The 16,020-nt window shown below is 34.8% G+C and overlaps 1 protein-coding gene across 1 annotated transcript in view; it reads right to left on the reverse strand.

Annotated features, from left to right (window-relative positions):
• Positions 1-14,766: 14,766 nt before the first annotated feature.
• nell2b (neural EGFL like 2b) overlaps positions 14,767-16,020 on the reverse strand; it is a 42,756-nt gene continuing 41,502 nt past the window's right edge. The window contains exon 20 of the mRNA XM_084406356.1: positions 14,767-15,510. Within this exon, the coding sequence (XP_084262482.1) occupies positions 15,469-15,510 (42 nt within the window). The 3' untranslated portion in view covers positions 14,767-15,468. The remainder of the gene's footprint in view (positions 15,511-16,020) is intronic.

Here is a 16,020-nt window from a genome sequence, read left to right on the forward strand (position 1 = left end):
TGGTTTACTATATGTGGTACAAAGATACATATCAAACACGTTTCCACACTTTTTCTAAGCAACATATTAAACGCCCACAATTCTTATTTTTTTGGCAATGCAAAGGATCCCACACTTCCGTTCACGTCACCCAATCAGCTCGTGATCTGTGCAGAAGGCACATTGTATATTCAAACCCAGGCCCTCAGACACAATCTGTCTGAAAAGGAAGGCCTACTGAAGAGGCCAGGGGGTCTGGCTATCAGAGTGATGCATGGCATCATATGAACGGACACCTTTTCATGCTGCTGTAGTGGGTAGGAGAGCAGTCCGCTGAAAAACGATTAGAGGGCTGGGAACGTGACCCCCACAGCTTGCTAATGACACTTCTACAAGCCAGTCCAGAGCCGTGCACTGCTTTGCTGAGGGGAATATTAAGATTTTGTCTCTGTCAGGAATGATGCAAAGAGGAGCTGTTTAATAGATGTAGATGATTGCTGTTCATGACCGCTTGATGCTCTTCAGTCAGAGCTGGTGGAACATACTGAGCATGGGTTTGGTAAATAAATGAATGAAATCTGCTGCCTATCCATAGCAAAATCTGTAGAAGCAGGAGACATACTTCTGTGGTTTATAAAATTTTACCAAATATTTTGAGACCCCTCCTGGAAATTTAGGTTAATGTTTTGCATATTCATATTTGCCTTGCACAGAAAAAAAAGAAAAAAAAAACCCCAATACATATATATATATATATATATATATATATATATATATATATATATATATACACATTTATATGTATATATAAAAAAATATATATGTATGCATATGTATATATACAAATATGCATATATAAAAAAAAATATATATATATATGTATATATATATATATATGTGTGTGTGTGTGTATATATATATATGTATGTATATGTATGTATGTATGTATGTATGTATATGTATATATATATACATATATATATACACATATATACATATATATATATATACATATATACATGTATATATATATATGTATATATATATATATATATATATACACACACACATATATATACGTATATGAAGACTTCAGATGCAAAAGTGCCATTTGAAATTCATGATCATTTTTATCAAGCTTGTATGTTTATGTTCAGTTATATATATATATATATATATATATATATATGTGTGTGTGTGTGTGTGTGTGTGTGTATATATATATATATTGCCCTGTATTAGAATCATTTTCTTAATACTATTAAAAATATATTGAACATCTTAAAAATAATTAATTTACTTGAGAAGCAAAAATTAGATAACATTTTAGGACACGGTTTTAGAAAATGCATAAAAATAATGTGTTTTTCTTAAATCAACATGTAAAATCATTTCTATATTAAACATTATATTGTATAAACATATTATAACATTTATATTATTTAACATAATAAGGTAAAAAATAAATGTTTTACCAATGGACTAAGAAAACAAACTTAATTTAAAGTTATATTATCTGAAAATACAAATTGACTTTGTTTTAAGGATGTTTAGACACAAAAATACTGGTTTGCAATGTGAGAAATTAGGTTAATAATTAACAAATACATGAAAGAGGGTATTTGCATATTTTACGAATAACCTTTGGTTTCGTCACAAAATCAATATCAGTAACAGAACATGTGAGGCTCTCAAGAGGAAATATGACCTTATTTGTGATTTGTCCTTTTGGAAAAGGCACTTTTTAAGCCTGAGGGGGTTTGGTGATTGGAGAACGCAGGAGCAGACAGTAATTTAATGACGAATGGTTGTAGGGGCCCGCCACGCTGTTCATGGCCTCTCAGTGGAGACCGAATGGCTGAATCTGCTAGTCTCTCATTGCTTTAGTATGATAATGATGCCTTATGGGGGTCCAGAGGTACAGCTGGTGGGTCCAGAACACCTGAGTCTGTTCAGTCACTTAAAAGTGAGCCGCGGCGACAATTAATGAAACACAAAGGAATTGTGGATTTCTGAATTCAGTGCTGAAGGCGAACTTGAGCATTTGTAAGATCAAATATAAATCTCAAGCCACACTGAAAAATGTCACTGAGAAACTTCTGCCTTTTAACATTTTCTTTGCTTATTTTGCAAGAGTCTGAGCAAAAGCTTTCTGAAATCTGTTTGGAAAAGTAAGAATACATAATCTTACATCTTCTCCTCTGTTCCAGACGACTGCGGGGGTCTCTCTCCAGGTGTGTGCTGACGAACAGATGCACACCACAGGTGGGCTGAAGTTTTTTTTTTGTATATATTCATGAGTGTGCCGATGTGACTGTATGAATGTGGGTCGCTCTGATGGTAAGGCAAGAGCCCAGCAGGGGCGTCCAGTTTGTATTTCACAAATGCTGCTCCCCTCACAAACTCATAATTAGCACTAGTGAACTAAAATGGCTAATGAGTCTCAGTGGGAGTTCAAAGATGAACCCACACAAGCAGGAGAAGACCTGGGGTTTATGGCCATGCTGGCTCTGACAGGTGTCTTACATTCTGCCTGTTTCAAATTGTAGCATACATGAATAAAGCATGTAAGAGGAACAAATGAAACATGATTGACTGAATGATTTTGCATTTTCAAAATCAGCATGTGAGAGCAAACGTGATCCCTCTCTCAGCTTCAATGCGGCGCATATGCATTTTTTCAGACTTTTTTTTTTTTAACACTTAACTAGATTTGGTACAGACATTACATATAACCAAAGATTATATATATATATATATATATATATGAAGAGTTCAGATGCAAAAGCCTCTAAGTGCCATCTGAAATTTTCATCTAGAATGATAATTTCTATCAAGCTTGTATATTTAAGTTCAGTAATTTCACTTAAATGACAATTAATAGGTTATTTTCATTGCCATTTAAGTGAAATTGCAGAACTTAAATATACGAGCTTGATCAAAATTATCATTCTAGAAGAAAATTTCAGATGGCACTTAGAGGCTTTTGCATCTGAACTCTTCATATATATACTGTATATATATACACATGTATATATATATATACACATTTATTCATTCATTCATTCATTCATTCGTTCATTATTAATGAAGCAAATGTGTAAAATAAACAATTAAAATAAAACAACAACAACAATAATAATAATAATAATAATAATAATAATAATAATGTATGTATGTATTGTATGTAACAATGTATTTTCTCTTTCTATTATTGCCTTATTTTTAGACTTTTCCCAATAAAAATATCTGAATATCTTTAAAATAAAATATATTTTTACTGGAGAAGCAAAAAATACATAATATTTTGGGACATGGTTTTAGAGAATATAACTTGAATGTGAATTAGATTTATTTTTCTTACACCATTGAAAACAACAAAACAAAATATCCCACATAAAATAAAATGTAATAAATAAAATAAAATAAAAATGACTATCTACATGTTCTCATTAGTCTCACTAACATAACATTTTCCATAAGAATACATTTATATATAAAAACAAATAAATTTTCCCACACTGCCCAGGTTCATTCAAATTGTGTAGGACAAAACAAATACAGCCTTCATAGTTTATGTCACAGAAATCCATTTGGATCAGTTCTAACAATGCATTAATGTGATTTAAATGGATTTTCAGATATGAACCCATAAATTGAACTGCAATTCTGTTATGACAAACCCCTGCACTGGAGAGATAACACAAAGGTGCAGCCTCTTCTCTGGATGAGGCACAGGTTCAGGACACGAGAGGTTCCCAGGCTACTGTGGGTTTGACGGACGATGGGGATCTTCAGGTCTAATGAGCTGTGTAGGAAGCAAGTGGAAAGGAGAAGATTTCCTGCAGCGAGTCAGCCAAAAATGATTTAACAAAAGGAAATATGCAGGAGGTCCAACAGCGAGGGGCTTTTCATTTTCTCCCCTCTCTCTTTCTGCCTTCCTCTCTCAATTTCCTTCCTCAATTTGTGATCGTGAGTGAGGAGAAGAGATATAGAGAATGGGAGAGAAAAATAGTTTCAATCTGTGAGGAACAGGCAGTGCAGACCCGGTGAGAGCCACGGGATGTGTGTGTGGGCTGGAGTTAGCTCACACTGTTTTGACATTTTTTTATATGGAATAAAATAACAAGGCTTTGAGGATCAGGCAGGAGTGAATTTGTATCTGGAGTCGATCATTTAGTTCACGTTACGGCTGGTATTGAGTGAACGGTATTACCGTTGCGTTTGAGGGGAAATGATGTGGCAATAATTTACACAGTATTCAGTGTCGGTTTGAACATTACCTACACCTACACAAGTCCACCGAACAAGATGTAAATTATCTTACTGAACTATGAGCTCAGCTTAACCTGAGTGGTAAATATGTGCAGTATATACAGTGGCAGTACGTGGGCATGAGAGATGAGTCAATATAGCAGTTAAAATATATAACTATTAAACTTTAAAGCTGAAGTGCATCATATGTGCTTTGTGTTTTGAATTCAGACTCACTGCACATTTGAATACTTTGTGACCGTTAGAAAAGCATGTTCTATATAGCATGAATGTGGATAGTATGAATGAAATTCGGACATAGACTACATCCGCCATGTTGTTACTGTCACATGATCTACTTTTCACCTACTGTTTTTCGAATACTATTCATTTGGACTTACTATGTTGGCGTACTGTTGTAGTATGTAGTAGGGAAGTATTCGATTTCGGATGCAGCAACTGTCTTCGGTTTAAACGGGCCAAATAAGCAAAGCAAAGTTAATAGACGATAGTCAAGCCTTTTAAGTCCTACTAACTTTCTTAGGCTGTTCAACTATTACAGGGTAATTTAATCATATGACTTTTTGTCTGACTATTGGCAGATGTGGAGAGTGTTTTTTGGGAAACCTGATTGAAAACAATCATTATTAATTCCATTTGACATATGCTTTACAGCTGTAAATGATTTCAGTGCGGCATCAGGTGCAAACTTCCTTTAACCTTCTCTATTGAACCAAATTGTATTACACACATTGTTGCAATATAGTCCCTGGAGCTTTGGCTCTTCATTCATCTACTTGCAAGATGGTCTAGATCCACTCAAGGGAAAGCAAGTGACCCACATTCACTAGGCACTATCAATGAGACTAGAGAGCAAACTCTCTCACTGTGGCCCATATACAGTGAACACTATCCTTAATTTCATAAAATGACTACAACAAGGATGATGGACCACTTTTTGTTTGGACAAACAGTCATTACATAACATAAATGGATGATGTTCAAACAGACTGTGTGAGTCGGACTGAATCCCTCATTGTGTTTCTCTCTCTCTCTCTCTCTCACACACACACACACACACACACACACACACACTGATTGGCACTCACTCATTCACACGTCCACTCTGTAACACTTTCTCCCACTCATTTTCTTTTTTTTCCTCCTGGTACTCATCTCTCTTTTCTCTCAAGATGCTGCTTCTGTTGTCAGTCATGCGAAGACTGTAGAAAAAGATTGGCCCTTGTGTTCACAAAAAAAAATGTAAATGGGGTTATTTTGAACCACACAGAGTAGTACAGCTGAATTGATTTTTGTTCTGTATAGCCATCTGTCTGTCAGCAAAAACATGGATAGGTGGATTCGATTCTAAGACAGTAGCCAGACATAAGGTAATTAATATTACACATCCTCTAAAAATGGTAACACACACTGTGCTCCAATACATTTGATTTTATTCATTGATTCAGTTTTAAAGACAAAAACAAACAAACAAATAAATAAATATTTTGAATGGAAGTTAATGAAGAAATTACTTTTTTAGTTTTTAATGACTCTTTTTTGACTTGTTTCCAATAAAAATATCGGGGGGAAAAACAGAACGTTCTTCATCTTTAAGTGTATTTTTTTTCTCACTGTTTTCATACATTTTTTAAATATATTTGTTTATACTTGTTTATATTCTCTGGAAACTTAATATTTTTATGGTTGTGCTGCTTCACAAGAAAATGTATTTTTAGGCATTTGAAGGATTTTTAAATATTATAACTGGAAAAAAATAAATGAAAACGAACAAACAAACAAACGACATACATACATACATGCATACATAGATACACACACACATACAGACAGACATATATTTGTGGACTAAGTTGGGTAGTAAAAAGTATTTTAATATTGAAAATAAATATTCATTGCTCTGTTTGAGCAGACCAACATGAACCAGAGCCCCTCTCCCTAAAGCAATCTTAAAAATTGCTTAACATGGCAGTATCTAATATAACCAATCTCCATGGAGAAAAAAACAAGTTTTTAATGAGTTTTTAATTATTAATATTTGACTTGTTTTCCAATAAAATATCTATAAATCCTTGAATAAAAAAAAAGACTGCATAAGATATTAAGACTTGTTTTTAAAGAACATATCTTTAATACAAATATTTTTTTCTTACTGCACTAACAGATGTCATACTTGTTTTTATACTTTGTTTACATACACTTCTGGTCAAAAGTTTTAGATCGGTAAGATTTTTTATGTTTTTAAAAGAAGTCTCTTCTGCTCACCAAGGCTGCATTTATTTGATAAAAAACAGTAAATAAATAAAAACAACAGTTTTTAAAAGTAACAATTTAAAATGTAATTTATGACATTTTGTGATCAAAGCTGAATTTTCAGCATCATTACTCCAGTCTTCAGTGTCACATGATCCTTCAGAAATCATTCTAATATGCTGATTTTATGCTCAAAAACATTCATTATTATTTTCAATGTTGAAAACAGTTGTGTACATTTATTTTTTCAGAATTCTTTGATGAATAGAAAGAACAGCATTTATTTAAAATATTATATTTTCTAACATTATAAATGTCTTTACTGTCACTTTTGATCAGTTTAACTCATCCTTGATGAATAAAAGTATTGATTTATTTTATTTCTCTTTGATCACAGGAATAAATTACACTTAACTATTCACATAGAAAACAGCTGTTTTAAATTGTAATAATATTTCACAATATGACTGTTTTTGTTTGTATTTTTAATCAAATAAATGCAGCCTTGATGAGCAGAAGATACTTCTTTAAAAAACATTAAAAATCTTATATATATATACAGTATATATATATAATTGCTCATACTTCTGGATATTAAAGATGCATTCACCCTCATGTAAATGTATGAGTTTATATCTTATGTTGAACAAAGATTTTTATTTTATTTTCTTATTTTAAATCTAAAAAGAATATATTTTAAAGAATGCTGGTAATCAAACAGTTGACGGCACCCATTAACTTCCATAGTAGGAAGAAAAGAAATACCATGAAAGTCAATGGGTGCTGTCAACCGTCTGATTACCAACATTCTTCAAAATATCTTCTCAGCTGTTCAACAGAAGAAAGAAACTCATACAGGTTTAGAACAACTGTGAGTAAATGATGACAAATTTGTCATTTTTGGGTGAACTATCCCTTTATTATCTTAGGTTGCTTATCAAGAAAATGTGTTTGATGAAACTGAAAATAACTGAACAACTGAAAATAAGAAAAAACTAGTTAAACAACATTTTTATGCAATACTAGATAGACGACAGATTTATACTACAGGTACAGTGCACACAAAACTGTTTGTACCCTGTCTACACCTGCAATCTTAATACCAGCTGTACAAGGGGTCTAAGAACACTCAGTTAGAAGTGCTGTGAATAAGTGTTCAGCCACACAATAGAAAGCAGCAAGCCATTCAGAGACAACAGATATAGAGAAGAATACAAGATGGAGAAAAGAAAGGCATGAGTGTATGAGATTATTTAAGGTCAGAGAGAAGAAGTTAGATGAAACTTGAAGGGGAGGAGGGGAAAAAAAACGGGTTTGAGATAAAGGAAAGACAACGGAGAGATAGGCGGCCGCTGGGATAATGATGAGACTGAGTTTGAAAAGTGCTCTGACAGTGTCCTTTAAAACACCCTTTCTGTTTCCTTCAACAGAGAGAGAGAGAGAGAGAGAGAGAGAGAGAGAGAGAGAGAGAGAGAGAGCAGCCATCTGTCAAGACTTTACACTGCAGTCTTGCAGCTATCTGATAGCCGGCAGGAGAGAGCGGCCTGACAGCTCAGTGTAACACCTGCATTAGCATTCGCCGGGCGGAGAGAGAATGCATGTAAGGGCAGGACAGAGTGCTGAATCCTGCTGATATTACAAGAAGGCTTTTTAAGCACAAATTATTCAAAAGTAGCCCTTTTGTGAGGAAATTCACTTTCCTCACGCATCCGCACACACACACTCGGACTCCATTCTGCCCTTGGGGAGGAAAATAAACATTTGCCGCAGGATAGTCTTTGTTCTCAGGGTTTATTGACATTTCAAACAGATGAAAAATGCAGGGCTTCGTTAATGGCTTACTGTTTCCTTGCTGTTCGAGCAGGTTTTTGCAGAACGTTTCATTTTTTTATTAGTAGATAAAGCAGGTTATTTATGAATATAGGTTACGGAGAACACATTGGCTGATGCTTGACTCCAGTAATATACACTAGCATGCTAATTTATTGCGTTCTTGAATAGATCACTTTTACATACAATTTCTGCCTTAGCTTGAGGTTAAAGACTGCTAATTACTCATTTGTGTATGTATGATCACATACAGCCCTCTTTTAATCCCATGTGAATGTGATATGGTTTTAAAATATTATTACTCTGAAACCTCCTTTTCTTGATTGGACTCTCATCCCAGGAGTCCAAAAATGCTGACTGACATAACTCATAAGAGACAGTCTTGGTAGTCATTAATATCTGTCTCTTTCTACAAACTGTCAGTAATGGTTAACGTCCTTCTTTTTTAAGCATGAGAGATACTGGATACAGTACATCAATCTTAGTGGTGCGGCACCATCAACAAAAAACCTGATTAAAACAACATTTCAATAGAGGTTTGTGTTCAACTAATAAGACCCACATGCTAACACAGATTCTACCTCTAGACAGCAGCATAATCCAAATTAAAATCTCTTTCCTCTTCAAAATACACCTAATACATTGATTTATACCAACAAAGTCAAGATGCATTCTATCACCAGCCCTGTTCAATTTGTACGCTGACACGATCATGAGACAATGCAATCTGGACGAATCACCAATTGGTGTGAAAACTGGTGAGAGGAACAACCTTCGATGCCAACGATACGACCTTGCTTGCGGAAATTGAAAAGGACCTGGGGTATCTGGTTCAAAGATTCAAAGAAGAAAGCGAGTGCATGGGACTGTACCTTAACATCAAGAAAACAAAGGTAATGAAAGCAGCAGGCAACGGCACAGTTCACATAACCATCAACAATGAAGAAATTGAATGAGACCGAAAATCAACAGAATAATTGAACTTGCCGTGATTCAAGGAATGGCAAATATTGGGAAGAGCAAAGATACAGTACTGTGCAAAAGTCTAAGGCATGTTAATAACTGAGACAGACTAAATCCAGAAGAATTAACATGCCTAAGACTTTTGCACAGTACTGTATTAGCATAGCAACAAAGATTCGAATAATCAAATGATTGTTTTCCAGATCTCCACGTACACATGTGAAAGCTGGACACTCAAGAAAGAAAAAAAGACGTTTTCAAACTATGATGTTGGGGGTGAATGATTCGCATACCATGGACATCAAAGGTCACAAACAAGACAATCCTAGAGCGAGTCAAAACAAAGATATCGCTGGAGGGCAAAATCACCAAGCAGCGGCTCTCATATTTTGGTCATATCATGCAAGCTAATTCCTTGGAAACAAGATTAATTCTTGGCATATTCAGTGGGATGAGAAGAAGAGGACATCAAAGAACGCACTGGCTGGAAAATAAGAAAAAAAATAAGGAAAATAAGTGGTCAAAGATCATAAAGCATAAACAAGGATGATCCATAAAGTTGAACAGTTAAATCACAATCACATACCATCAAAACTAACCTGTATGCGTTAAATCAGGTATAGCTCTTTAAGGTAACAAATGTAAGTTACCACTTTTTACATTGGATATCCTAATGCATCGGTTGTTGACCAATCACATCATGCAGATGTTTACCACCAACCTCTGTGATTTTATATTTTCATGAATAGTGGCATTTCATCGTCTTTGTACTTGTTCACTCATCTGAGCTCTTTATCTCTCTTTCCCAGAATAATACAGAACAATGACTGTATAATACCGATCAGCCTGTAAGCTCTGTGTCTAGTGTGTTCAAGAGGGATGTACTACAGTATATCTGTGTCTCTGCAATCAGAGAGAATCATGCTAGCTTGCTCCTCCCCTCCCCATTACATTCTCCACACGATGACACCCATGGTGAGAGGTGATAATGATTATTAAACCTTATTAATAATCATAATTTAGTAATCATGTTAGTATATCACCTCTAGATCATGTCCCAGTATAGTCCTGTAACTGTAAACTATTCTTTTCTACTGAATACAAAACTATGAATGATGAAGTCTATTAGGCCTAAATTATTCAAGCCATAAATTGAAAATCCTTTTTTTTTTTTTTGCCAGACACATGAAAAGAGGCTCATAGCAGGAATAAAAAGTGACTTATTTCTTAGCGACAAGGACTTCTTTAAACTCTGCATTAAAACCCTCAGTATTAAAATGACTATCACCAAGTTTTATTAGGGAGAAATCTTTTTTTTTTTTAAGTGCCGGCTCAAAATATTCATGCTATTCAACAGTGTTCATTACTGCATGAACACGCTCAATGGCACAGACATCAAAGGCAAAAGCCCAGGCCGTAGATCCGCTGAAACTTCAACACAGCATAACAAATCCCCCTTCTGCCATCCTTCAGTATTCATACTTTTCACGCTCTTAGGTGGCTTTATATTAGAGTAAAATCATATCAAAGTGGAGGTTTTGACTTCAGATTGGTTCGAAATGACTTTAAACTGCAGGCATAGTGCTGCTGATAACAGTTGAACTATTAAAGCATCAGCAAATATGATGTAAAAGAGGAAGCTTCACCTTCCATGCTTTTTTATAGGTCCATCAGAGTGATATGGCAGAGAAAATCTCATGACCATGCTGCTTTAATTTCAATTGACTGAAGTGAGCTGAAAAGGTACTAAGGAAATAGGGAGGGGGAAAGCAAGGGAGAGTGAAAGAGAGCAAGGAGATTTCACACATGACTTTTTTTTTTTCATTCAGTGAAGATCAAAGGTAACATGATTCCTTTTCTTCTGCCGGATCAGAGGTTTTTAATGTGTCTGCTCCTCTCTAAAATTGCTGAACTGGATACGACTGGTCAGAATATCACACCCTTAGGTAACCTCAATGAACATTTCCTCCTGTCAGAAACAGTTACTGTATTCTGAAACGTACAAATCACTTCATCTTAAATGGTAAAGCATCCTTTTTGTCATATTATGGAAAATTAGCATAACCCTCATGTTGAGTTCAGGGTTTGAGGAAAACCCAGCAGTGTTTTAATAGCTCAAAAATTAGACTGTCCATTGAAGAATTAGGCTGACAATTCATGAAACTCGGACTCTGCTTTGATTTAGTTTCTTGTATTTCTACAGTGTGTTGTTGTTGGAATAAAATAGCCTAAATAAATAAAGAAAAACACTTATTAAAATGAAATATTTATATATAAAGATATTTAATATATTTAAAAAAAAATAATTTGTTAACCTGCATGTCATGTGACTATTAACCAACATCAAAGAGCCATGAAAATGTTAATGCTTTAAATTATTGAAATATTAAAGGGTTAGTTCACCCAAAAATTAAAATTTCATCATTACTCACTCACCCTTATTCTTTTACTATTATTTTTATGCACCCCATAAACATAATAAATTCAATCTTAACAAATCACTAGGGATAAAAATGAACTGAATATGTCTCTCACACTTTTAGAAATTTCAAAAATGAACCAGTCTGTTCATGCAAACTGTCACAAGGCTTCATATGGGCCACTTTTATGAACTCCACAAACATTACGAACTTGACGAAGCTCGTAAGGTTCAGACCCCATTCATTTTAATTGCATGGAAAATACAAACAAGCAAAGTGTTTAGAATTTCTTCTTTTGGTTTCCACATCAGAAACATAGTAGTACAGTACAGGTTTGGAACAATGTTCATTTTGGGGTTTACTCTCCCTTCAAGTCTGTAAAACTTACTCAAACACTCATAAAGAGAGGCTCTATCCTCTCAGAGTCAGATTTCCTGGCAGCCTGTCCCACAGGCGCTGACGTAAGAGAAGATCTCAAAGGAGCTCTCCATGGTGCTGATATTTCCGCTGAAGCGTGGGGCTCTTCTCTGCTACGAGCTTTTTAGAGCCAGCTGGATAACCAGACAACATGCCGGGTCAACTTGGTCTCCCCTCCCCTCTCTTCCTCTCCGCACTTCACAGGCATGAGGAAGCACTAGTCAGACTCTTGGCTCTCCATTTGCCAGGACAGGCAGACAAATATAGAGTCAAAGTGCCCAACAGCACGGGGAAAGAGACATTGCCAGTTAGTTTTGGCAGGGACCCGATTCACCACTTCAGCAAGATTACACACTGTGCTGAAAAGGGCAAGAGATTAAAAAACAAGCACTTGGTGAGAGAAAGAGAATAATAATAAGCACGGCTACAATGTTTTTTTTATCAACATGGTGATTATATAGGTCAAAGGTGCACTTAGTAATTTTTACTACTAAAAAAATAGAAGAAATGAACAGCATGTTTGCTCACATGAAATGAAGACTCATGTTTTATTTAACATGGAAGGTCGCCTCATGGGGGTCACATTGATCACATGACCAATATAATGAATACTACTCTTTTTATTGGACAATTTTGCTCATGGCACAAATTATTTATGGCTGATTGTGAATAGCACATTAAGGGCACCGGGTAACCGAAAACGTTGGTCTTATACTACACCCCTGCCACTAAGAATTAAACACGTTGATGTGTTTAATATAAAAATAATAATAATAATAATAAAAAAAAAATTATAAGCATGTATAAGGGAAATGTACTATTCTCCTCTTCAGCGCCCCTCCTCTCCAATCACACTCACTCCATGGGAACCTGTCGAAGGGCGGCGAGTTAAGGGACGGGGTGAAGCTAATGCAGGGGAGAGGCAGCCGTTCCGTCACATAATAATAATAATAATAATTCATTTTTTTTATTTATTTTTTTATAATAATTATTGTTGAAATTATAAATATTATTAATCATAAAAGCTTCCAGATACATAATTTAAACAATTAATAAATGCCATTTTAAATAGTTTTAGAGCTGTTTACACAATTCCATTCCACCATTTTTAATCATATTTGCCAATTCATTTTAAGTGCTTCTGCAATTAGACAAATATTACTACTACTACTAATAATAATAATAATAATAATAATAACAGTAATTATTATTATTATTATTATTATTATTATGTGGTAATAAAAATCTATATTGCAAAATAATCCAAATAAATAATCAAGATGTAATAAAAATCTGTAATTTTTACAAAATAAAACTGGCAGCTGTGGTTCCCAGAATAATTCTGTAAAAATACAGTTAAAATGTAAACATATTTTACTGTGTTTTACTATTACAGGGTTTTTCCTCCATACATAGTACGATAACTTTAACTAATTAACAGTTTTTTACAGTCACATTTTTTGTCTTTTACAGTTAAAATTATAATCGTTTTTTACAGTGCATAAAAACAAATATGCTAATAAATAAATGCTATTAAAATTGTTTAGCACTAACCCTAACATCAACTTTCCAAAATACCGAGCACACAAATGCTGAATCTATAAATAGCTACACATTTAGACCTGTACTTCCTGAAGAGAAAACACAAAGACATACCCAAACCCATATGTCCACACAAGCAAGCACACACTATGGGTCAAATAGAGGTTGGCACATAGAGCTGAGGGCTGGCACAGCCACATCAGATCTGCAGTATGGTCACTAATCTGTGGGATCAGTAAAATCACGGAAATGAGAGCCATCACACTGCAGTAATCTCCTGCGTCGGGAAAACTGTGTGTGAGTGTGAAAGAGAGAAGGATAATGTGAGATGAAAGAGGATGAGAGAGGCTGTAGAGGCCGGTAAACAGTAGCAGCCATGATCAACCAACTATTTAAACCATGTGTAATTGCATAGGATTAATGGCATTGATATAAACCCAAGTTCAGCCTGCGTGTGAAGAGTCCAGACACCAGTTTGATGAAAAGAGCCTAGAAGGCTGGAAAAGGAAAAGATACATGGAAGATGACAATGAATCAGCAAGAATGGAAACAAATGGACAAAATAATGATGCAGAAAAGAAAATATCATTATTCTGATTTTATCATCGTCTATTTTGAGCCCATGTTCTTTTTTTTGCAGCCTGAGAGATCCCAAAGCCCCTTTAATATCTCAAAAATACACTTACAGTCAAGATTTATCTTGTCTAGTCTTATCGTGAAAGATTCAGCTGTGCATGTTATTCCAAAGAGAAAATGCTTGTCTTTGTAATCTGTAATCTTTAAATCAAAATTGAATCAAACTCAAAAAAAAAAAAAAAATACTTTGGATTGCAGTTCATACTGACTGTAATATTAAAAATATCAGGTTGATACTTCGACAAATCGTATTATTCTTGATTGTAAACAAAATGTCAAATTGATGTTCATCAAACACCCTCTATGAAAAATATTTTACGACTTCTGTTGAGGGTCTCGGGTGTAAAACATGAATGGACGCAAAAAATTTCTGTCAAAAAAGTTTTCTGTCATACACTTATTTTTGATTTATATTGTGTTTCTGTTTAAATAAATAGAAAGGACAACAATGCATCTGGATATTTTTACATGGAAACCTTTTATTTCACCATGACACAATAGTGCACCGAGCCATTGAAGGAAACAAAACATCAATTTGACAAAAGGTGCAACATAAAACACCAAAGTAATGACAGATTTCAAAAGACGTGAGAAACAAACACATTAAATAAACTATTCACAACATCAAGATCATATTTCCCCCCTGAAAGGGAGCGGAACTACCATTAATACAGAAAGAAGTAAACACTGGTAATACCTGTAGGTCATTTACAAAGGGGTTTTACCATGGCTGCAGTCTGCTGAACCCATCAAGCACAAAACACTGCAATCAACGAGAAGTTAACCTTTATTTTCAACGTAGTTTTGACATTGAAACCTGAAAATTGAATGGAATTCGCAAAGGTTGATCTCTGTATCTGAATATTACATCACGGTTTCCAAATGATAAGTGATGTACGACAAATAAACACTTTATCAAATGCATCAAGCAAATCTGAAACACCGCTTAAAGCTAAACCGATTCAGGTGTCTGATGGTTGCTTTCTTTTTTTTTGTTATATTGTTTATGTTATAATACACATGAAGATTTGGTATAAAATGATCTTCCGAAAGGGATGAAACCGTGAGCTGAGACAAAGAGGGGGCAAAGAAAAACAGACAAAAGGAGAGAGAGAAAAGGAAAAGTACTCAGACATTTTGCCTTTGAATAGGACTAGAGGCACAAAGGGTCCACAGAGCAACAGATGTGACCATTCTGTAGAGAAAAAGAGAGGGAGGTAGGGAAGGAAAAGGAAGAGAGACATTAGTCAAAAAAGCAAAGCAGCCAATGCGACACTCACTCAACCACTTCCGTACTGAATGTGCGTAAAGCATCGTCTAAGCATCAGTACAGCCTCTCACTCTCTCACAATTCATCTTTCAGCTCAAACGATGCTGATGACCTTGGCCAGTCATATAAGGTGCTTTTATAAGTAGATGAATTCTCTCCTGTCCATGAGCACAGTTCTTTATTCCCGCATTCATCTCTGTTCGCTCCTCGGCGAGGCAAATCTCACCGTACCTGGGACCGTTTTCTGTGTGCTCAGCTGGATTGTCCATGTTTCTTAGCCATCTATCTTTAAATGACTTATCCCATCATTTAGAGAGGAGTACAAATGCCTGAGACCACTAGTTGAAAGTACATCTATTTTAATTATTATATTTAATTATAATTTTTTTACTTCTAATAATAAATTAAGTTATTAATTTATAAATATATTTTCAT

This window comes from Rutilus rutilus (assembly GCF_951802725.1).
Source record: "Rutilus rutilus genome assembly, chromosome: 4".
NCBI classification, from domain to species: Eukaryota; Metazoa; Chordata; class Actinopteri; order Cypriniformes; family Leuciscidae; genus Rutilus; species Rutilus rutilus.